Source organism: Nannospalax galili, unplaced genomic scaffold (genome assembly GCF_000622305.1).
Source record: "Nannospalax galili isolate Female #2095 unplaced genomic scaffold, S.galili_v1.0 scaffold146, whole genome shotgun sequence".
Classification (NCBI taxonomy): domain Eukaryota; kingdom Metazoa; phylum Chordata; class Mammalia; order Rodentia; family Spalacidae; genus Nannospalax; species Nannospalax galili.
This window is the reverse complement of record NW_008357929.1, coordinates 431,912-456,159: the sequence shown is the minus strand read 5'-3', so window position 1 is coordinate 456,159 and position 24,248 is coordinate 431,912. Positions and strand designations below refer to the sequence as shown.

The following is a 24,248-nucleotide window of genomic DNA, read 5'->3' as shown; positions in this document are numbered from 1 at the left end:
TAGAAGCTTACAGTTAAGATATTTACCTGTGGACTGTGGCTGTTTGAATAGTATTGAGATTGATAATGACTTTGGGGACTTTTAAAGTTGGACTAAATGCATTTTGCATTTTATATGATCATGAGCCTATGGGGCCCAGGGGGTGGAATGTGGTGATCTGAATGAAAATGCCTCCCATAGGCTCCAAGTGTTTGGACATTTTGTCCCCAATGATGGCGCTGTTTTGGGAGGTTTTAGAAGGTGTGGCTATCCTGGAGGAAGCACATCACTGAGGGTGGCCTTAGAGAGTTCTTAAGCCTTGCCAGGTCTCCAGTCTCTTTCTTGCTTCCTGTGCCTGGTGATGATGTGAGAGCTTAGCTTCTGCTGCTCCTGCTCCAGCCACCTCCAGCCACCTTACCTCCCTGCCATGACGGACTGTAATTCCCCTGGAACCATAAGCTCAAATAAACTCTTCCTTCTATAAATTGCTTTAGTTAGTGTTTCTATCACAGCAACAGAAAAGTGACTAATACACTACTAAATTTGAAAACCTAAAATGGATGGGTATCTAAAATCATGGGAACCACCAAAACTAAACCAAGAAGAGAGTAACAGCTTAAACAGACCCTTAACACATAAGGAAATTGAAACAGTAATACAATACTTTCTGACTAAAAAAGCCCCGGACTAGATGGATTTACAGCAGATGGATTTAAAGAAGATCTATATCCAATACTATGTAATTTATTCAAAAAGAAAGAAATGGAGGGGGAACTTCCAAATTCCTTCTAAGAAGCCAGCATCACTCTAAAACCAAAACCAGATAAAGATACAACCAAAAAATAAAACTATAGACCTTAATGAACACAGAAGCAAAAATTCTCAACACGATACTTACAAACCACATACAGACACACTTCAGAAAGATCATCCACCATGATCAAGTCAGCTTTATCCCAGAGATGCAGGGATGGTTCAATATACAAATCAGCTGTAAGTAACAAGAGACCAGCATCACTGTGGTGAAATCTTCTGGGAGATATTTCCTAGGGTCAGCACACAGAGGGGACCCAAGCCTCTATCTTAAGCTGGAAGCAGGATTTGGTAATATGTAAGAGTCTCCTGCATGGTTCTGGTGTTAAAGGCATGAAGGGGTCACAGAGAGCAGTTGAGGCTTGGCACTCTGAGAGGCCAGGAAAGGCCATAGGTGAAAGTGCAGCTTCAGTTGCAGTTAAGACCCCAGGATTGAAGGGGTCATGGCAAGAATATCTGAGACTTTGGACCTTGAGAGGCAAGAAGAGGCCACTGGTGAAGGTGCAGCCTCAGTTTCAGTGGCGACCTCAGCTTTTTGGAGACGCCAGGACCATGGGATGACCACCAAGGACCTCAGTAGGTGTGGAATGGAGCTGGCCTGGGTCTGCGAGATGAGATGTTTGTGCTGTGGATGGCAGAGTCAGAGAAGTGGAGTTGCTAGAACCCTTTGGAGGCCAGAAGATTGTGAGTGACTCCCAGATGTCCAGCCTTGAACTACTTCGCTGGACTTTGGTTTTGCTTTGGTGTGTCCAATTCTTCCATTTGAAATAGGACAGTACTTGTTTTGGATTTTACAGAAGCCCACAGTACAGATCCTTTAAAAAGAGATTGTGGACTTCTAGGTGTTTGGATTTTTTAAGGACTGTGGGGCTTTTAAGTCTGTACTGTCTTATGTTGTGATAGTAACATCATATCTTGGGGATAATAATTGAAAAGGTTATGGTTTAAAAGTGATGTGTTTGTGTGCCAAGTTGACAAGAGGTCAGTTGTGCTAGATAGCTTTAGTGTCAACTTGACACCTGGGTTGAGGTAGACTTAATTGGGGAATTTCCTCCATTTAACTGGCTTGTGGCCATATCTGTGGAGCATCTTCTTGATTGTTGTGTGATGTGTGAGGGCCCAGTCCACTGTTGGTGGTAGCAGGCTGAGCAGGGGCCAGGGGAGCAAGCCAGTAAGCAGCATTCTTTCATGGCCTGTGCTCCAGCTCCTACTTCCAGGTTCCTGCTCTGAGTTCCTACCTTGGGCTCCCTGATGAACTGTGACCTGGCAGATGTAAGCTGAATAAACTCTTTCCTTCCCAAGTTGGTAGCGGTCGGAGTGTTTTGTCACAGCAATGAAGAAACAAACTAAAACACCCACATAAGCATGCATCAAGCTTCTGGGTAGTAAAATAGATAAGGACAAATTCCAACATGAAAAAGTATGTACAGAAAGCCAGACACACTCAGGCTGGCTTCCAGCTGCAACTGGCTCTAGACTGAACCGTTCTCTACAAAAATCTTCCCACTGGACACATGCTGAAAACATTTCCAGGAGTCAAGTTCCCACCTCACCAGAGTTCTGTGACTCCTCAAGTCCTTTCATCTACCAAAAATAATGGGATGTTATGAGTCACTGAACAATTAAATATAGACACGAAGTGAATGGATATCATGAGCCTGGCTGGGTCCTCAGTGATAGACGCTTCCTAGAAATGCCAGAGGTGGGGCAGGAATTTTTATTGCTCCTGGAACATAAACCCAAGGTCTCTCAGCACATTGTGCCCACAAGTGAGGGGGCTGTCTATTTGTATATTCTACTCGGTCCCAGGGAGAAACGGGTCATGGCTGGAGCAAGGCATTATCAGGTGGAAGAGGCAGAAGAAAGTATTCTGTATTATCTCCAGACTCTGCCCAACAGCCCAGTCATGGTTAAGACATCATCCTCTGATTTCCAAGTTCCCAAGTATTTGGATGAAGCCTTGGGTCCCAGAAGAGATGTGGGCCAGGGAAAGGGTAGAAAGGAGAAGGAATGTTTTTCTGATCACTTGACAAATAGAAGCTTAGTCCTGAGCTTCAGCCAGAACTCTGCTTATGTCCCTTCCCCCTCTCACCTTGCCCTGGCATCTCAGTCTGCCTTCTCTTAACTGCCACTGATAATCTGAAGCTCTAAAAATGTGCCCTTTTTTCCATACCTACATGTGGATTCCAAAAAAGATTCTAGAAGAAATGACTGGAGGTCAACAAGAGCCACATAGTGCAGTTGGGCACATTTGCTTGGACACAGCTTACGAAACACTTATATAATCTTTTTTACAACCACTGTTGACACAGAGAGGCTAGGGGGCCTGTGAGCTGAGCCACCTAAGCCTCATTCCTTATCTCCATAGATATACTGTCTGTAGCTGATTGAGATTCCGGTATAAGCAGCTGGCCTCTGTCCTGTGCTGCATCCCTTACTTCCTATGACTTCTTGGCTACCTTGAAGGACCCCAGAAGGGCCCCAAAGTCATCTGCCTCAGATGACTCCAAAAAGGTGAGCTACGTGACTATCACGATTATCCCTCCCATGTAAGGACACTGGATCAACAAAAACTAAAGCAAGGCATGCTGAGCATGCTGAACCTGTCTCACTCCACATCACTCTAAACCTGCAGCTCATAATGTCAATCACCTTCACACAGGTCCCACTCCTGTTTTCCATTCCAGTTAGAGAGCTCCCACGCCACCCTCAAACATCAGGTATGCCCACACCTATACCAGTGCCTTTGTTCTGGAAGTTACCTTGAAGTTTCCTGTAGCCTCTTATCAGGTTTAACCCCCATCAAGACGTACCCCAGTCCACAGCTGGGGAAGCTGCAGAGTGTGGAACTGTTTGATGTCCTAACAGTCCTGGGTGAAGTGAAAATGACCGGCAAGCTTGGGCACGCTGCTGAGGTTAAACATCAACTATTCTGACACCAACCACAGAATTCGCAAATGGTAAATATCATATTGTGTACAGGAAGCCAGGCATCTGTGCAAAACAGCTGGGTGATATATTTCAGAATAAGACATTAGTTACAGAGCAACACAGACGGGCTAACAAAGTACACATTCTGGTGTTCAGACTATGAAAGTAAGGAGATCTGTGGAAGCCGCTTTTCTGCCAAGCAGAAAATTCCATGTACAGAGAAGATAAATAAGAAGAGGCTGTCAGCTGTGAAACATCAGAGAGAGTCAGTTCCTTCTTTAAGATTGAAGTTAACTATGATCAGTGCAACCTGAGATACCCCAGGCCTCCCTGGTTTGAACAAGCAGATGAGGTTACATGGGAAAAATCCACATTCCACTACATGCACGCTCTGCCTGCTCAGGATGGATGTCAGGTCCCTGGAAAGTCTCCATGACTATTTCTGGGAACCCTAGGGTTACACAAAGCTGGTCTCAACAAGTATACACTGGGCTCTACCAGGCCTTGGTGTTTCAGGTCCACACCTAAGGCACTGGGACCCACCCACAGCAGATGGGTTATGAAGTTCATGAGATTCCCCCCTCTTTGCTCAGGGCTTCTAGGATTTTAATTAAACAGTCCTTGAGGAGATGGACTCATAGGTCCCCTTCCTTATAGCACTCAGGAAGGTCTGAACTAGCAGATAAATCTAAGCACCACACATCACTGGATAATCTTCCTCCCCCAGGCACCAAAGTTTCCTGTATTACAGATCCAGCTGGCCCTGCCCAGCAATTTCTTCCCTGAGAATTCCTTCCCAGGCACCACTTCAGTCCTCTTGTACATGTAGTGATAGCTGTCAAGACTGTTAAGTAATCAGACCCATGAGTCCCAGTCTAGACTTGAGCAAAGTTCTCCATTTCAAAAGGAATTAGTTTTTTTCTTTTTTAAAACTGCCCCAGGATATGGGAGCATCTTCATGTTGTTATAATGGGCTGAGAATTAAATCAATCTAAATAATGCTATCTAAGAAGTAATCATTTATATTTAGAGTGCATGCTTTTTTTTTAGAACTTAGTAAATACCTAGAAAAAAATACACATAGGCCAATGCAAATTACCACATTGCACTGACCTTAAAAAATTGGAAGAAACAACCAGAGTAATCCCAGATCCATATTAACACTTGACGAGGCACTGTAACCCAAATATAGCCTGACTATAAACATCCTAAAGAGATAGATTTTTTTTTTTTACTTGCTTCACTTGCTTTGAGACAAAGTCTCTGTATGTTACCTACCATCCTTCTGCCTCAGCCTTCTGAGTGCTTGGATTACAAGGGTACAACACTGTATCACAGGTCTTAAGATAAAATTTTTCCTTAGAGGAATTTACCTCCTGCCTCCAGGACACAAGTAATCATTGAGACTCAGTGGTTTTGCAAGAATTTTTTCTGGCCAGGGGTTAAGAACGCATGATTAGATGAAGAGCACTTAATTTACACAGGTGTTCTGACAGCTGCACGGGAGCCAGAGATGAGTTCCCAAAAGCTACATCCTCCACTCCTTGCAAATGTTTACAACGGATGGAGAAAATGCATTTCCCGGCAAATAACTGTTTCTTTTCTTTAATTTTTTTAAAATTTGGTTACTTCTATTGTATGTATATAAGTGTTGTGCCTGCATGTAAGTGTAGCTGTGTTGTGCGATGCAAAAAGAGGGCAGAAGAAGGTGTTGAATCCTGGAGTTATGGACAGTTTTTAGCTGCCATGTGGGTACTGGGAACTGAACCCAGGTCATCTGGAAAAACAGCCAGTGCTCTTAGCTGATGAGCCATCTCTCCAACTCCCAAATGCCCTTTTCAAATGATACAGCTATTAGTAACCTGTATAACTGGAGTTGGGTGCAGTTGGGTATTAACTGCCTTGGACATACAAAGAAACATGAGTAAGGGCAACCATGCTAGCAGGTAAACCCCAAACAGGAGACCAGGTGTGCCTGCTTGCCTAACCCTGTCTTCCTTGTGTCTGAGGACAAAGCTAGTAGTGTTGGCTTGGAGACTGTGGAGAATTCAGCATGACTTACTTTGAAGCCAATTCAGAACCTGGCTGGGCCAATTTTACCTGTCATTTGACAGATAACAGCTAGTGTCCAACCAGGAACACAGCCGTGATCCCTTCTCCTACCCTTCAACCCCTATCCCAGCACCCCATCTGTTACACTAAATTTTCCCCTCCCCCTTCTTGTGAGACCCCCGCCCATACCCTCTGAGGCCCCAGGGCTAACCGACGAAATATCCCTTATTTGGGTTTTAGCATGGTTTAAAAATGACGTTTGGGAAAGGGTGGCTTACAAAGCATAAGCTCCCATAGTCCATCTTCTACATTTTGATTAAGCTTTGAGATCCTGGCTATCCTACCTGAAGTTCACCAGCTGTCCAGTGCACCATCTCACCCCTTAAGGTCCGTGGGGGGTCCGCGGGGTCCTCACGGGGTCCATGGCAGCCCTCGGGGTCTGCGGCTCCCCATGGGGTCCACACCAGGCTGGCTCACCCCTCGCCTGCTGTTCTCTGTTCCCAAAATGGCACCAAATCTGCCTCCTTTTCCCCTGTGTGCTTCACTTCTCTCTAGACCCACCCCATCTTTTCCTCAGAGGACAAACTTACCCAACACCCTCCCAGCTCTGTTCACAATAGTGAAATGAAGATTTACAGGGAAGGGTCAGAAAGGGTCAGCAAGATGGCTCAGTGGGTAAAGGTGCTTGTTGACAAAATTGACAACCTGAGTTCAATTACTGGTATCTATGTGGTGGAAGGCAAGAACTAACTCTCCAAAGTTGTTCTCTGACCTTCAGATACATGCTGTGGCACACACACTATGGCTCACACATTGTGGCACACTTGCTCATGCACATGCATATGAAAGAAAGAAAAGGAAAGAGGGAGGGAGGGAGGGAGGGAGGGAGGGAGGGAGGGAAAATTATCTTTTTAAAGCACGGAGGAAGAATCCCCCATTTCTTATCAGGGGCACTCCAGCTCCCACTACCATTTTGTAAGCCCTCCAAGAGAAAAGTATCTCAGTACCAGGTACACTGGTAGTTCTTGAGCTAATTTTCTCTTGGCTTCAAACCCCATCCTTTTGTATCACAAGAAATTCTGCCCATAGGGGGCCCTAGCAGGGGTCTGCCTGGTTAGAGGGAAAAGGAGGAACTAACTCACTGGCAGCATCCTGATTGTGCCTTCTGTCTGCTTTTTGTCCCTGTTGGTTTCCTGTATCTGCCCTTTTGTAATCTAGGCAGTGGCAACTCCTCTCTCAAGCATTCGAATCCAGTTTTTCTAACAGTCACAGAGCCAGCTCAAAGCTATCTTTCGGAGATACTAGGCAAACAGAAACGCTCTTCTGAGGTGGGAATTTAGTCCCTGCAGTGCTGGGCTGAGTCAACAATACAACCTGATCAAAACCCACTCCTCCACCTTAGAAAGACTGAGCTCTGGCCCACAGGCCTCTTCTCCCAGCATCTGACACTTAGAAGCTCAGTGTCTTCCCTTTGAAGCCCTTGCCTTAGCAAGAATAACTCTTTCCCTCCCTGGCTATCTCTGTTGATACCTTTGGATTCTTTTACCTTTCTACCCTTTTTAATTACCCAGTTAATAATTCTATTAAATCATCCCTGGTAAAATCACTGGTGTGGTTTCTATCTCCTGTCTGGAATTAGACTAACATACCCACTGTTAGGCCTTCAGCATCTATAGCTGCCCCACCCCAGCAGGACACCCACCCCACCACCTGCAGGCCACATTCTGATATGGTTTCTCTCTGCCAACCTCTGCATGAACAAGAACAAGTTTCAAGGACATGGTGTAATTTATTCCAAATGGAGCTTAATTGTTGTATGTTCTCAAGGGATGGCTGCAGGGCTCTTTCCTAAACACTGGCATGTTTCTCATTGCTGCTGTCCATATGGGAGTCTCCTCATCACAGGCTTTCTGGAGAAAATAATCTTGTTGTAGTCTGACGTTGGACTTTCTCTGGTTTCCATTTGTAATTGTGTGGGTTCTGGGACAGCAGTGGCACTCAGGTTCATTACAGAGTAAATGTCCCATGTTGATAGCATAGTGTCTGATAGGACATCTTTGAGCAGGAGGTCGCTGAAGGACTTGGTGGACTTTCTCCTCTTCAGCCGCATGATGCTGGAAGACTTGTTCTGCCTGGTTGCCCGCCAGCTTTCCTCTACTGTTTTCATGTACTCTAGTTCTCTGGTTCTGCTTTTCTCGATGAGTCGTTTTACTATCGGGGAGGTGTATGTGACATAGGCTGGCCAAGGGTTATGCTTTTCAAGCAGTTTCAAAGGGAATCCAATATTTTCTGTGAGTCCCACTAGAAAAGAGAAATGCTGAAAGTTTAGAAGCACTTGCATTCTCAGTAATTCCCTTTATCAAAGAACGGCAAACGGGTTGGAACCACATTTTGAAGCTTTCCCCACAGTGGGAATAAAATCCAATCAAGTTAGGAAACAATGATATTTTACAGAGGACATCAGTTAAAGGATAGCAGAATACTACTAAAGGGCGGGAGACTTGAAATTAAGTGAGTTTGCTTTCAATTTTAAAAAAATCATATGAATTTTTGTGCATTTCATACATCTTGATTGTATTTAGATCCCCTCCCCTATCTGCGTTTCCTCTAGCCCACCCACTGGGTTTCATTCATTCTGTCATATATGTAAAAGCCTATTGAGTCAAGTTTGTGTCCCCAAATGTCCCTCAGTGTTTGCTTAAGCCCCAAACTCTTTTTCCCCCTGCAAAATGGCTACTTCTAAGGTTGTTGTAGTACTACATTATAGTGACCCCTGATTATTTATAAGAGCCCATTCTAGGACACACACACACACATACACACACACACACACACACACACACACACACACACGGTACTCAAAAACTGCAGATGTTTAAATTCCTTACTGAGATATAATCTATAGCTGGGCATGGGACAATAATCTCAGCACTCAGGAGGCTGAGACAGATGGATCACAAGTTTGAGACTAGCCTGGGTTACATAGTAAGACCATGTCTCAAGAAAAATTTTCAGTAGGGAATAAAACTATAGTATTTGGATAGAACCTACATTTATCCTATGTACTTTGAGTCACCTCTAGATAACAAACTACTACAATGTCAATGCTATGCCAATAATTATTGTACTATGTTGTATAATAAACAATGACAACTTTGAAAATATTTTAGATACACTATTATGTATTACATGGATAGCTACCATATGGATATAGATGGCCAACTATATTGTAAGAGCTTGGAAGAGTATAGCTTAAAGGCCTAGATCTATAGGCCATTGGTAGAAAGCTTGCTTAGCATGCATGAGGCCCTGAGTTTGATTCCCCAGAACTACCAAAAAAAGTTTTAGCTGGGTGTGGTGGCTCATGCCTGTAATTCCAGTACTTGGGGGTAGGTACAGGAGAATCAGGAGCTGGAGGCCAACTTGAGCTACATGAGACATGGCTTTTAAAAAATGTAGGTATAGGACTTGAAGCATGGGCTCTGAGTTCAAACTATTTCAAATTCCTATTGTACTGTCATAGGATGAACCTTGTACAAGTTTCTTATTTTTTTTTTTTGAATGCCAGTGGCCTCATTAGAGGCATTTACTTATCAGAATAAGACCCTTGGAAAAATCTTTCTTGCAGATTAGCAGTAATTTATGTTAAATTCTTAGCCATCCCTGGCATGTAGTATCATGAAAGGGCAACTATTCCCCTTCAAGTTGAGCTGTTCCTTGAACCCTTATTCTATGTTATAATGTGAGGATTATCTCCACTTAACAGAGGAGATAATTGAGGATGATGAGCTTGCACAATTTGCTAATGGTGGATTTGAGCTTAACATTAAAACTCAAAACACCATAAGCACCTCACTGTGGTGGCTGGTCGAAGTTCTGATGTTTGAACAGTGGTGTGAGCAGCACTGGAAATTCTGCCCATCAGTTTACTTGTTCCTTTGCAGATACTAAGCCATAGGTAGGGCAGGCTTTCCCTCTGCAATCAGCCTCTCTCTGTATACCAGAAATGCCACATGCCTCTCCTGTATGTGCGCTGTCTTTTTTTTTTTTTTTCCTGGTAGTGCGTTCTTTCTTTTGTTCTATAACTCTTAGGCCATTATTGTTGTTAGTCTCTTAGTGAGTCTAGGTTAAAAAGTTCATCATAGGCATGTATGTATGAGATAAATCACGGCACATGCAGAAGTTAGTACTCTCCACTGTTTCAGGAACTCATAGGGTCTCAGACCATATTCCCTGTGGATACTAGGGAACAATGGTATACAGCTGTTGCCATGCTGCTCTGAGGACCTTCAGGAGTCAGAATCTGTCTGGGGACAGATCTGTTGGTAAAGAATGTGCTACAGAAGGGTTCCATCTCCCTGCAGATCTCATGTATTCCAGTGCCTGAGGAAGACAAGATGTGTGGCATTGCCTGTCACTGAGGAAGACTTATAGCTTCCAAGCAGAGACTTAGCTGTTCTCCCTCGTCTCCTCAAAGTAAACACAAAGATCTTGCACCTTAGCCACTCACATGACCCGGCAGAAGCAAAGTAGATAGCAACCATGGCATCTCCTAAACATGTTGTGTTGTCTACCAGCAGATAGCTCTTCCCGCCCCACCCCTACAGGCTTCTGTCTTTAGCTTTTGGGTCCCAGTTCTCTCTCTTTCATAGCTTTCTTTATATCACAGGTCCAAATGACTTTGGGAAAATGTGCTTGAAAGCCAGGACCTCCTCAAGATGTCTTGAAAAGAGACTGATCAGTAGCCACCCTGCTTATCCTCAGTCCAGTAGCCTATGCACAAAGCTAAGCTAACTCAACCCCCAGAGAATAGGAGCTGAGGGAGTCCAGAGCTGCTAACAGGGCCTTGCTCAAGTTCCTGAGGTTACCATAACCAGTTCTGCAGACATCCTGCTTTTAGATCCCCTGACTTTATGGCCTGAGTTCTGGGCAGTCCTGGGGACACATGTGAGATTGTATGATCTACTTCCTGAAGTCAGGCAACAAGATATATTCCTAGTTTTCTCCAGTTATAGGACACAGTTTTTACCCTAGAATTTGTTTGTGTGTGTGTGTGGTGTGTGTACGTGTGTGTGTGTGTGTACCTACTTGTGTGTGCATGTCAACAACGGATGTTTTCCTCTATTATTTTGTACCTTGTTTTTGAGACAGGGTCTCTCACTGAACTTAGAGCTTACAAATTCTTAGGGCTGGGGAGATGGTTCAGAGATTAAGAGCACTAGCTGTTCTTGCAGAAGAGCTGTGTTCAAATGCCTGTGCCCACATGGTAGCTAACTATTGGTAACTCCAGTTCCAGGGGATCCAACACCCTTCCTCACCTTGGTGGGCATTGCAAAACACTGGTACACTTATGCAGGCATAATATCCATACTCAAAATAAGTAAATAAAAAGTTGTTTGTTTGGTTTTTTTTTTTAAGTTCAGCAAGGCTAGCTGACCGTAAGCCCCAGAGATTCCCTGTCTCTGCCCCTACAACACTAAAATTCTATGTGTGCAAAACCACACCAAACATTGTGAGAATGACTTTTATAAATGGACATAATCAAAACTAATGACTTAACCCAAGAAAAACTTTGTACTCTTGTGTCTTATGACCTGTGCACCTGATCTTGTTTCCTGGCAACCTCAATTGAGTACTCCAACTAAAAAAGATGAATGACTGTGGGTATGCTTGAGAATTTATGTATCAAAGCCCTGGAAGCAAGCACACCCATCTCCATTGCACACAGAGGAGATTGGGAAGGATGCACGACCTTGGTTGAATGAGATTCTAGAACTGGAGGTGAAAAGGCCAAATGGTCTGTTGAGATTAGCATGGAGCCAGACTTGTATTTCCTCATTTGAAGCTGGAGAAGCCATTTTGAATAAAATTATGGGTGGGGCCTGGCTTGAGAACACTGTTGCAGGGACAGAGGTCCAACAAGGCAGTTCCATCAGCACAGTTCCAGGGACAGGTGATTCCAAGAGATCTCTAGGGGAATGAGTGTCCTCCATGTTCAGGCCCACTCTTAAAAGCTAAATTTAAGAGTTAGGCTATTTGTTCATGTGATTGTAATGTTGGTGAGATAATGCTGCCCAGCATTCCATGTAGGCACTGGAGATCAAACTCAAGTCTTCATGCATGCAGAGTCAGCACTTTACTGAGTGATCTCTTCCACCCTGAGAATTCATTATTTAATGACTCAGTTTTTCCATCTCTGTGATCTTTAAATATTTTAAAGGGCCCTGGCGCATTCTCACTCTTACCTGCCAAAGCTCCACAAAAATAGGCTACAGATAATTTCTTGTAAGTTCCCAAGAGATGCTGGTGTACTAGGAAGCACATTCCAAGAGTCTTTGGCCTAGGGGAGTGCTTCTCAGATCTAGTAAGCACTATAATATCCTACACAGCTTGTGAAGACAGACACCTCGGTCTCTCTCAAGTCCTCTGATTCACTGGATCTGTTTGGAGTTGCTGAAGATTCACTTCTTTAAGTAATTCCCAAAGGATGCCAACGCTCTTGGCCTTGGACCACACTGGTATTCTCACTCAGCATGAGTAGTGGTGCTGAATCTGTGGGCTTCAACAGAGGTGAGCATGGCATGCTAGTGTTTCTGTGTGAAACACCCATCTCTTAGATAGTAAGTCCCACATTTTCTACCCTTTTTCTTCTCCTACTCAAGGGACTATTGTGCAGTATGTCATTGATGAAGAAGCTTTAAATTCTTACGTTTTTACAAAGTAAATTATTCATAAATCTCAATGTTTTATTCAACACACCTAACACATGATAGTGTTATGTAGATTTGTTAATATTAAAAAGGAAAGAAAAGACAAAAATTAGTTTTTGATGTATCTTTTAGATCTTGGGGATGCACTGCTGAATCTCAGTGGCAGCATTCCACAGCAAGGTATCTTAAAATGCAATATTAATATAATTTTTTCAAGGCTAAAGAACAAATAATTCTCAAATTGTCATTTAATCTAGAGAGAATTTGATGAGATAATTTAAAAGTGACATTTAAAGCATCTTATATTTCCTTCTAAAACCTACCATAGGATATCAAATTTTTACCCAAACACAGAACCTCCAAGTTGCCACCCAGCTCGAGCCTATCTACCTTTAGGAAAAAAAAAAAAAAAAAAAGGTCTCAACCTGCATTGTAGAGCAGTTGGAATTTGCACCCTTACCATCTGTAACTATGAGGCTTGGCGACATGCCAGATGGTGAAAGCACGTTTGGGAGTTGGGGAAATCCCTTTTACTCTTGTTTCTGTATTCCTGGATAATGAACCTGAAGCATCCAAGAAGCCAGTTCCTAGCACCAGTCTACATTGTATAACCCAGCACCTCACACCATATCTCAATGGCCTGCCAAAGCCCAGTGTGGCTGGAGGGCAGTTCTACAGAATGGTACTTTTTTCTCATACCTGCTCCAGCAGGGACTGGAAAACTAGAGAAAACCAATGAATAGAGTGCTTGAGACCATCTAGAAATGCATAATAAGGACTTGTTTGTTGAAAATAGCCACAGAGGGGCCGGAGTGATGACTCAGTAGTTAAGACTCTGGTGCAGTTCTCAGGACCTACATGGTGGCTAACAACTGTCTGTAACTCCAGTTCCAGGGAATCTGACATCCTCTTCTGGCCTCTTTAGGCATTGCATGACACACGCACACTTACATATTTTCAGGCAAAACATTCACACACATAAAATAAACATCATAATGAATAAATTTAAAAAAGAAAAAGGAAATATCATAATTAGGTGACATAAATCTGAAGACAAACTGTAGCCTTTTACAATGTCCTTCAACCCCAGCACAAAGCTTCTATTTTGTCTCCCTATAAATGAAATGCAAAGCAACAGTCTCCAACAGAAATGGCATTGATGGGAGGGGCAGGAGGTCAAACTGAAGGGGCTTTCTTATTTCTCCTACAGACATGAAGGTCCATGTTCAAGCCACTATGTGTCCAAGGCAAGCCTACTGCAGTCACCACCCAGTTTCTCATCCTAGTCTGATATATTGAGCTCCATTTAAAGGAGTAATACTTACCTGGAATGTGACATAACTATGACCTTGATCTTGATCTTTAACTTGTTAGGACCTCAGTTGTTACTTATTGAATGAAGATGAGAATGGATTCCTGCCCTGCTTTTCTTAGGGACACCTAATTGTTGCAATGAAGTATTTCTAAATCAATACAAACTCAAATTTTGCTACATGTGAGGAATTACTGGGAATCTTTTTAAAATATGACATAAGGATTGGAGAGATGGCTTATCAGTTAAGAGCACTGACTGTTCTTGCAGAGGACTTGGGTTTGATTCCCAGCACCCACATGGCAGCTAACAACCACCTGTAACTCCAGTTTCAGGGGATCTGTTGCCCTCTTCTGACCTCCATGGAAATTGCATGACACAGGTGCACTTACATACATAAAGGCAATATACTCATACATGTAAAATAAAAATAATAAATAAAATAGTTTGAAATTTGATGCAAGCTCTCACTTCCAAATTTGTGGTTTGACTGGAGTGGGTTGCAGTGCAGGCTTTAGAATTAAAGTTTCCCAGGGGCCTTGAGGAGAGTAGATGGGAGACTGGATTTGATCAGCACACCACTGTATACATGTACTGAGCATCACACTGAACCCCATTAATATGCACAAATAATGCATGTTAGTCAAAAATTTTAAAGAACATTTCCTAGATGTCCTAGTTAGCTTTGTCAGTTCAACACAATCTGGAATCATCTGAGAGGAAAGCTTCCACTGAGGAATTACCTAGATCAGATTGACCTGTGAGCATGTCTGTAGAAGACTGTCTTGATTGTTAATTGATATAGGAGGGTCCTGCCCACTGTCAGTGGTACCATCCCCTGGGCAGGTGGATCTGAACTATATACAAAAGCCAGCTAAGTATGAGTGTGTCAATGAGCCAATATGCAGTGTTCCTCCACAGTTTTTGCTTCAGGTTCTTTTTAAATATTTATTTATTTTTATTTTTATGTGTATAAGTATTTTGCCTGCGTGTATATGTGCGCCCAAGTTGTGCAATGCCTGAGGAGACCAGAAGAGGGCATTGGATTCCCTGGAACTGGAGTTATGGAAAGTTGTTAGCTGTCATGTGGGTGCTAGGAACCAAACCCCAGTCCCTCTGGAAGAGCAGCCAGTGCTCCTACTCCTACCCACTGAGTCATCTCTCTGGCCCTGTTTCAAGTTCTTGCTTGAGTTCCTGTCCTGACTTCCCACCAGTGATGGACTATGACCTGGAAGTATAAGCCAAATAAATCCATTCTTTTCCTAAGTTGCCTTTGGTCACAGAAACAGTGATAAAACCAGAGCAACAGGTCATTCCAATATGCAGCAAAGCTTGTGAGCTGCTGCTTATGACTCTAACGCCCCAAGCACTGAAGAGTTGTAAGGTGTTATTAACTACTTGGAGATGGGAAACAGGACCAAAAGATCTTTGCAGTTCTTCTGTCTTTCTAAGACACAGGCTTTCATTCAATACTTGTTATGTGGTGTTCAGTGCGGCATCTCAGTGGCCTTTAAACACTTAAAGGGGCCCTGGTGCATTTCCACTACCCCCTGCCAATGTCAGAATGGATTTGGATCAAAGGAAGAAGCAAGCCAGTGGCTCATAGTACTGAGATAAGAAAACTGTAGTGTGAATGGGATTCTCCTGCAAAACTAATGACCAGTCTCTGTCTGCCACAAACTGCACCCTTATCTCAGGAAACCATCTTGCAAAAGGATTTTGTGGTTCCAGGCAGGATTGATGGATTAGTACATTGGCACAAGTCGGCCCCACTCAGGCCTTTTGCCTTACTAAGGCTGTAAAAATAGTGCTGTTTGTGTACTAATGATGAGTGAGATTCTAGCTTAATTTGCTGTTTCCTAAACTGTGTCCTATAAAATGCAAAGATTTCTCAAAATATTAATAGACACTACTTAAGGGGAAGGAAAAACTCATCCATTGCAAGGGCCACCCAGACAGACATGTAGATTATTTAGCCCAAGAGTCACTCACTATTCATGGGGTCCATGTTGTACAATACTGTCACCAAATTTTTTTTAATGCAGGTAGCATACATTTCAAGCAGTACTTCTTAGAGCTTGTTGTTATATATTGATTTTCTTTGTAGCCTTCCACGAAGCAGAATGAATGTGCAGAATAATCTCCTTTGGTGTGTGGATCATCCATCCATCCATCCATCCATCCATCCATCCATCCATCCATCCATTAGAAGGGGCATCTCATGGAACTAGAAATCAATGAACCATTCACACAGATTCTTAACAAGGTCCTTCTCTAGTCTTTGTCTGGAACTGCATGCCCCAGATAATGTGAGAACACAAAAAGATAGAAGGATGATGTTGCTCAGAGCATAGCTGGGTCTCTCATTAATGCCCCCCTTCTGAAGTCAGCCTCAGTGTACAACAAAACTGTCCACATGCAGGAGAGCAAGGCAGCGTTCGGGCCTAGGCTTTCTCTGTTCAGCCTCTCTTCTCTGCTGCTGTCTGCACACTTGTCTTGGTGGGCACATCTTTAACACTTTCCCCATGCTATTCCTGAGTCCTGTCACCCCAGAAGGGGAACTGCATTTTCTCAGAGATCTGATACAAAGCTTCATTACACCTCTGCCTTTTATCTGCCTTGGCCTTCCATTTCCTTCCCTGCCCTGTTCCTTTTTATCTGGCCACTCCCCATTTATTTTTGGCAGAAGAGGAAACTGTCATTAAAGAGCAGAAGTGTCTTAGAAAGCTGATCGCTGAGATTCGGTGAAATGTCCGTGGGCAGGAATCAACTCAGGCCAGCGCATGCTTCCCAGGCTGATCTCCAGCCAGAGTGACCTCCCGGGGGGCCCACAGTGCCTGCCACATTCCCCTGTACAGAACAAGTGCCTTCACAGACTTCCTGCACTTCACACCTGGAGGAAACATTGAATGAACATCGACCAACCTCTGTCTTATCTCCGCGCTCTCTGTTTTAACACCTGCCCCATCTCAGGAGCACTACAGAGATTCACCCCCTACCACAACCGCCACACTTAATGGGTTCCAGCAGAGGTGCACACAAGACAAGACAGTCATTGGATGTGCCTGTCTTAGTGATGCTGGGAAGCATTGGGAATCCTAGAATTGTTAAGACAGAGGAGGTGGTGTGGGAGCAAGAAGTTGGTCTTCAGTTAAGTACATTCTCCACTCATTTTTGACAGTGCAGGGGCCACTTCCTCTCCTCAACCACTGCCCCTCCATGCATTTACACACTCAAAGAAGAAAAGAAACAAGCCTATTACTGCACTCTCTTGAAGATCAAGTTGCAAATGGCGATCACTTTGATGGTGGTATGTTCTGATATAGACTATCTCTAACCACATCTGGGTGTTGAGGTGGAAGTCTAATCAGTATTGCCTGTCTTCTAACACCAACCTGGCATCACTGGTTCACCACCTATGGTACGTACAAGGAGCTGAGATGTTTCTGGACAATACATCTATACTCTACATATTTTCTCTAACAATTATGTCATAACTTTCAGAGTGTTGTATCTGCAAACATAAAGAATTTATTCATAGCCAGACATGGTGGAGTATGCCTTTAATTCCAGCACTTGGGAGGCAGAGGCAGGCAAATCTCTGTGAGTTCAAGTCCAGCCTGGTCTACATAGCGAGTTCCAGGCCAGCTGAGGCTACAAAGAGACCTTGTCTCTAAATAAATAAATAAATAAATAAATAAATAACAAAAAAAAAACCCACACATTTATCCATTCACTGAATCTAGAAGGAGCTCCAAACACTACACCTCTGAGAGATGTCCTACACTCACCCAGAACCCAAGAACCGCAATAAATTCACCACATTCCCTCTTGCTTTGGAGTCTGTGCTTCTCAATAACAAACCTCACAGCAGGTTTCCCTGCTGATAAAAGGTCAAACAAGATGAATATATGCCACTCATGTCATCAGAAACAAGAGCAGAGGAGGCTTAGTACATAGGTCTAAATATACCCCACTGCCAGTCTACAGACCAGTCCCGGACAGAATCAGGACAACCTTTGTACAAGTTTCTCAGAGCCCTGTGAGGAAGACAGACTAGACTAGGGTTGGGGAGGGTATCAAAAAATAGAATCAGGAAGGAAAAGTGATTCTGCTGAATCTGAAAGGACAAGGAGAGTGGTGGATAGAGCTTTGTTTAGATGCCAGCCTAGAAGTTTCCAATCCTGCCTGAAGGAGTGAATCCCTTCTCTAGATCCACATACTTCCAATACTGCAGCTGGAGACTGTCTCCAAATGTGTCTGTTTTCTGCACATGAATTATTATGTTGAATTGGCTGAAGTAACACTTTACTAATTCACTACAAGGAGACATACTGAGCTCTGTATACCTCTCAGGAACAACCATGAATCTAAACGCTATGTTTATCCAAGAAAGACTCCATCTAAAATACTAAGTTCACATTTTAAGATGCAATATGAAGACCTGTCAGGTGTAAAGCACATGTGGCTGTAATAGCCACAGATTCCAGATTTAGAAATTAAATCTCCAGAGCAATCCAAACAAGCATAATCAAAGGAGACTTTCTGTCTTTTCCTACCATGGACATTTTAGGGTAGACCTGTGTGTTGGTTGGCTAGACAAACCAAAGACATGGAGAAGCCGGCGGCAAGAAATAACCCTACAGCCCCATACTTAGGAAGACAACCATGAAAAGATTTGAGCAGCTTGTGCTCAGAGACCCTCTCTGCCTAACAGCTGGCTCATGAGCAATGGGATCATGAAAATGTGTGGCTTCACAATGAGTAATCAATCAAACAAAGGAAGTCCTGCTCTGTTGGAACAATGGGCACATTGTGAGCCCGAAGCACGGGGAAAACCAGCAAGTGTTTCCCAAGGCTGATCTCAATCTGTGGTCCAGGCAACCAAACTCCTTTCAAATGCTCAGAGCACTGGGAATACAGACTAGGAATCTGGACTTTTAAAGAAAGTGACTGGCACTTGAGATGTTTTCAGAAGAATTAAGGTAATCACTTGCTACTAAAAGATGCAGTTATGCCATCAGCCTGTGGGCAGCTGGCCCCCAGTTCATTCTAGAATGTGACAACATGCCTGAATCACACAATGCACCCAACTCTTAGACCACAGATGACTCCAAATTATAACTGAGTCAAGCTCTCAACTGTCTAGGGTGAATTGTTCACAGTTGAACCATAGTCAAATAAACAGCTGTGCTGAAAATTGAAGAGTTTGACTGCACTTTGTCACACAGTATTCTTTCTGCATACCCAGAAATAATTTTCTTTTAAAAATATCTTATGTATTATTTGTATTTTATGTGCATGAGTATATTGCCTGCCTGTATGGAAGTGCACCCATGTCTTGCACTGCCTGCGGAGGTCAGATCCCCTGGAATTAGAGTTTCAGACAGTTTTCAGCTGCCATGTGGGTGCTGGGAACTGAACTCAAGTCCTCTGCAAGAAACACCAGTGCTCTTAACTGCGGAGCCATCTCTCCAGCCCCCATAATGTTCATCCTAACACACCTTACAGAAGAGAAATTAAACAAAAGGATGATACAGCGATGGAAGCAAAACAAGGAAGGCGGGCGTAGAGGGATCCTCGAGCACTGTCAACGTTGGCAGACAGAGTGAAGGAGATGGGAGTCAGTACTGTGTGCAAACTCTACCCCATAAGCAGAGTTCCTTACTCTTTCTGTCTGTGGCCTGCCATCAGGCTAACTAGAAGACTGTAACAGCAGGAAATAAAACAAATTGCCAGCTCCTTAGAAAAACAATTGAGACCGTGGTGAGGATGGCCTTGCTTTTGTATATGTTCCCATGATGTAAATATGTATCAACATTTTATTTTATGCATTTACATGTGCTCTTGGAATAGAAATTATATATCAGCATCACATTGATCTTGGAAAATAATTTTTTTAAATCTCATGATCTCAGTACTGTATCATACAACTATTATCTCACCCAATTCTTACATGGTCACAGTAGCACAAATGTGTATATCCTTTGGGGATTACCATTTTTGTTCTGACAGTACATTGTATTTGTTCATATTGTTAAAGATTCCTCATAATTATTTTAGAGGCTACTCAGCAATACACCCAAGGAATGAGTCGTTATTAACCATGCCTCCATTGGGGGATTTTAAGGTGTTTACAGTTTTAGCCACTGAAAGTGATAAGCAGTATCTTTAAAATGAAAACTCACTGATGATATCTTTCTGCTTTTCATGAGCCTCTACACAGCAAATGTTGCCTATTGAAGTTTCTCATCTGCCAAAGATTTATACACTCCCAAAGTCAATGCTATAGCATCCAACTACCTTCTAAACAACTTTTCCCTACACCATAGGTTAGTATAGCCCTCACCCCTCATCAAAGCATGCTGCTTTTGGCAGTGGATGGAGGCTAATACAGAAAACCACATGTGGTTAGACTGCAGAGACTAAATGGCTGTACAGTGCCCATTCTCAAATGGGACGTCTATAGTACAACCCCTACACACATGGCTGGAGATGAGATGAATTTGAAAGGGAGATATGGGAGGAGAACACAAGAGGAGGGGGATGAGTATAACCAAAATGCATTGTACTCATGTATGACATTCTCAAAAATAATTGAAAAAATATTTTAAAAGGAAAAAGAGGTGGAGGATTATTACTCAAGGGTACAGCAATTGATTACCATGCACAAAGACTTATACTCAATCCCCAGTACTAAAAAGAAAATGAAAACAAACCAACTTACCCAAAAGCACAGTTGGCATGAACCACTTAGTAAAGAGGCCAGCAGCATCACATATCTGGTAGAAGAGGCCATCCAAACACAATCAGGCAAAATAAATGTCACAGATGCTCTTAATGAGGCCTCTGAGTCATCAAGAAACTATTAAGTCATTAGTGAAATAAGTCAGTATCAAAATGACAAAATATATATGATTCCACTATCTGTGGTATTTAAACCAGCCAAACTCAAAGAAGAACCTAGAATGGCAGTTGGCAAGAGTCACGGGGAGAGGAGATAGAGTTGTTCATTGGCTATAAATTTCAGTTATGTAATAAATTCTAAAGATCTGCTGGACAACACTATACCCACAGCTAACACAATATTGTGTCCTTCAAATTTTGAGAGTAGATTTCACATTTAAACAAAGGGGAACAAGGAAACTGATGGATATTCTTGCCTTTATTGTGGTGATGGTATCACAGGGTGTATGTGTACACCCAAATTCAAGTTGTAAACATTAACAAATACAGATTTCCACGTGCCTGTTCTATCTCATAAAGACACTTTCAAAAAAGAAATGGTCAAACTCTGTCCCATATTTTCTATTGAAAAGCAAGAAAGCACAGAGAACTTTGTGGAGATTATTCAGTTCTATACTTAGGGTACCACAGACTTTGGAATATCAGTATTTGGTCTCAGAGAAGCAAGTGAATTAAGAGGGTGAATCACAGGCTGGGGAAATGGCTCAGTTGGTAAAATGGTTACTTTAAAAGCACAGGGACCTGAGTTTGATCCATAGAACCCATGTAGAAAAGCCAGGTGTGGTGGCAGTGCTGGGGACATAAAGACAGGCAGATCCCTGGGGCTCATTGGCCGGCCAGCCTAGCCTGTGTTCCAGGCCAGCAAGAGATGGTGTTTCAAAATAAAAGATGGACAGCACATGAGGACTGAAACTTGAAGTTGAGGTTGTCTGGCCTCCATACAAATGTCTACATGTGCACACACATGCACACACATACACACACACACACACACACACACACACACGCTCACACACAAAGAAAAGGGTGAATCATGCTCCATACATGTTGACTTGAAAGTAATTTCTTCTGTTGTTGTTTACTAGGCAACATCATTAGTAGATCATAGGTACATGTCCCATTGTAAATTGTTATACTGGCATCCTGAATTATTATTAAAATTTCCCTTTGAAATGAGCTTGTTCAGAATTAATCACTTTCCCAAAGCTATATCATTCAGTGTCTTCAATACGCCCAGGCACCTTGAGAATTACCAAATCATGTTCCTTGGACCTATCTCTTCCAAGGGTAGAGTCCAGTGTCCATCTGCTTATTGATCAAGTTCCTCCACGTTGCAGTTCATCAACCTAGGTCCTTGGTAATCATCCTGCACTTCTGCAAACAGCTCCTCTGTCTTCATGGCCTGTTTCTGTTATGAATGTCACCATGCTTCCTGACTATTAAGTGGAAACTCAACTGCTCCCTGTTCCTCAAACATGTCTGCCTACCTCCATTCTCTTCCTCTCCAAATCATCCTACATATGAAAACTGCAAGGAGAAACATTTATAAATACATTCGTTGATTTCTTCAACAACTATGTACTGATTGCTCATCATGTGCCAAGTACTAACCAGGTGTGACACTGTAAGCAGAGAAAAGCAACTAACCAAGATCTGATCATGTCACACTTCTGTTTAAAACACATTTATTACTGACTGCTAAAATACAAAATGCAAGACCCTCTAACATTGGGATTCCAAACTCCTAAATATCAAGTACCAGAAAAGTATCCTAATCTTGGCTTCTGCAACCCGCAACTCTCCCCCTACACATACAAGATACATATGTATGTGACACATACATAGGCACATAATACCTGTACGTGTGTGGACATCTACATGCAAATAAATAGGTATACACCTGTGTCCACAACTATACATATATATGCATGTGTTTGCATGTGTGTGCATCAATACACAATGTACACATATGCACACATACATGTGTATATACATATAAACACACATTCACACATAATTCATGCTGTAAACACCCATCATTCCCCATGCTCACCAAGATCTCATGCTTTACAACTTGGCACAGACTGTTGCATTTGCTCTGGATTCTTTTCTTTTTTTTCCCAATATCTTTATAAAAAGAGATTTTATTTTTTAATTTAAATGCATACTTTTTGTATAGTAATAAAATTTACACACTAAATAACACTATAATAGAATTTGATATACATTTAAACAGAACTTTTAGGTTTAAAAATAAAATTTGTTTTTCTTTTTATTGAATTTTTTAAATAAATAATTTATTGAGAATTTACTACATGCATATAAGGTGTTTTGATCAAATCCATGCCCACTCCCTCCCCTCCATCTCCTCCCATACCTCCCCATCACTTTTTTCTGATAACTTCATGCATTCTTTCTTCTTCTTAGATTTATTTATATTTTTATAGGGCTTTTGGCTACTCTAACATTCCCCCCTCTGAAGAGGTTACCTTAAAATCTTTTAAGGATTAAACAAAAGCTCCCAAATATCTTTGACATTTTTGGCCTTTGAAACAGAGTATGTTGCTAAAAGGCCCAAGGACATTGTGAGTTTTAGCCAAGAAACTGGCTACTTTTCTTTGGGGTCTTTTTACCCTAACTGCCTAGACAATTCCTGCCTCCTATTCTTATCATACCTCTGAAGAGGTTACCAAGTTGCCAATAGGGAATTGCGACACAGGCTACTCTGGCTTCTTCCATGCTGAACAGCGGAGCAGGGTGAGGGAATTGGAGTACCCCTTCAGTAGGTCTATCTAAAAGACTCCCAAATTGCATAACTCTTATCTCTAGGGTGAAAAGGAAGTCCTTGAATCCTGAATAGGAGATGTGAAGAAGTAAATGCGAGAGTAATTAGCATTACAAGTTCTAGACAGGGAACTAGAAAAAAGTCAGAACAGGGCAATTTTCAAATGTTTATATGGAGTACACTGGAATTTCTTGACAAGGGCTTCCAAAAGCATCCCTCTATTGGGTTCTTCCTCATTTCTCTTTTGTCTTCCAAGGCTGGACTCTAGAGTGATGGAGTCAGGATTTGCTTTCAGGTTTTTAATAGCTGTTGGAGAAGTTAGAATCAGTGTTGGTTCCCTCTCAAAAGCTTCGAGGTGGGGGGGGGGAAATAAACTTATTCATCATTTTAGAATGATAGCTGGTTGTCTCCCTTAGCTACAGCTCCCTTGGTCTACAGTATTGGAGACCAAGATTTGAAGTCTTACATCTGAGCAGCACTTTCTGGTTAGGAACAAAATCATCAATGAGAAATAATTTTCTAAATAACTTTTTATATAGACTTAAGCCTAATATCTGGGAAGTATAATGCCTTGAACTCCTAAAGAAATAAACTGATGACTTTACTCTTTGGTTATACTTACCTTTTGGGTGTTTAAGACCATACAGTTGGGCCAAATAAATCGATTTATTTTTACACTTAAGGTCATTTGAGGATCTGTTCCTCAGGGGTCACATGGGCTTGGGAGGAGCTCCTGGCTCCTTTCTTTTACAGTTCCATCTACATGAAGATAAGTCAAAGGTCCTGCTTGACCATGTTTGGCTTCATTTGGAAGCATGAATGAGATGTTTCCTCTGAGTTGACCCTCCTCATTGTAGACTGGACACTGGTTCAAGTCCATCTCATGGGGTCTCCATGTCCTCCCTGAACAAGAGGACAG

At 42.5% G+C, this 24,248-nt stretch overlaps 1 protein-coding gene across 1 annotated transcript in view; it reads right to left on the bottom strand.

Moving 5' to 3' along the window:
* Window positions 1-7,642: 7,642 nt before the first annotated feature.
* Cdrt4 (CMT1A duplicated region transcript 4) overlaps window positions 7,643-24,248 on the bottom strand; it is a 33,180-nt gene continuing 16,574 nt past the window's right edge. Inside the window, exon 2 of the mRNA XM_008855960.1 lies at window positions 7,643-8,076. Coding sequence (XP_008854182.1) covers window positions 7,643-8,076 — 434 coding nt within the window. The remainder of the gene's footprint in view (window positions 8,077-24,248) is intronic.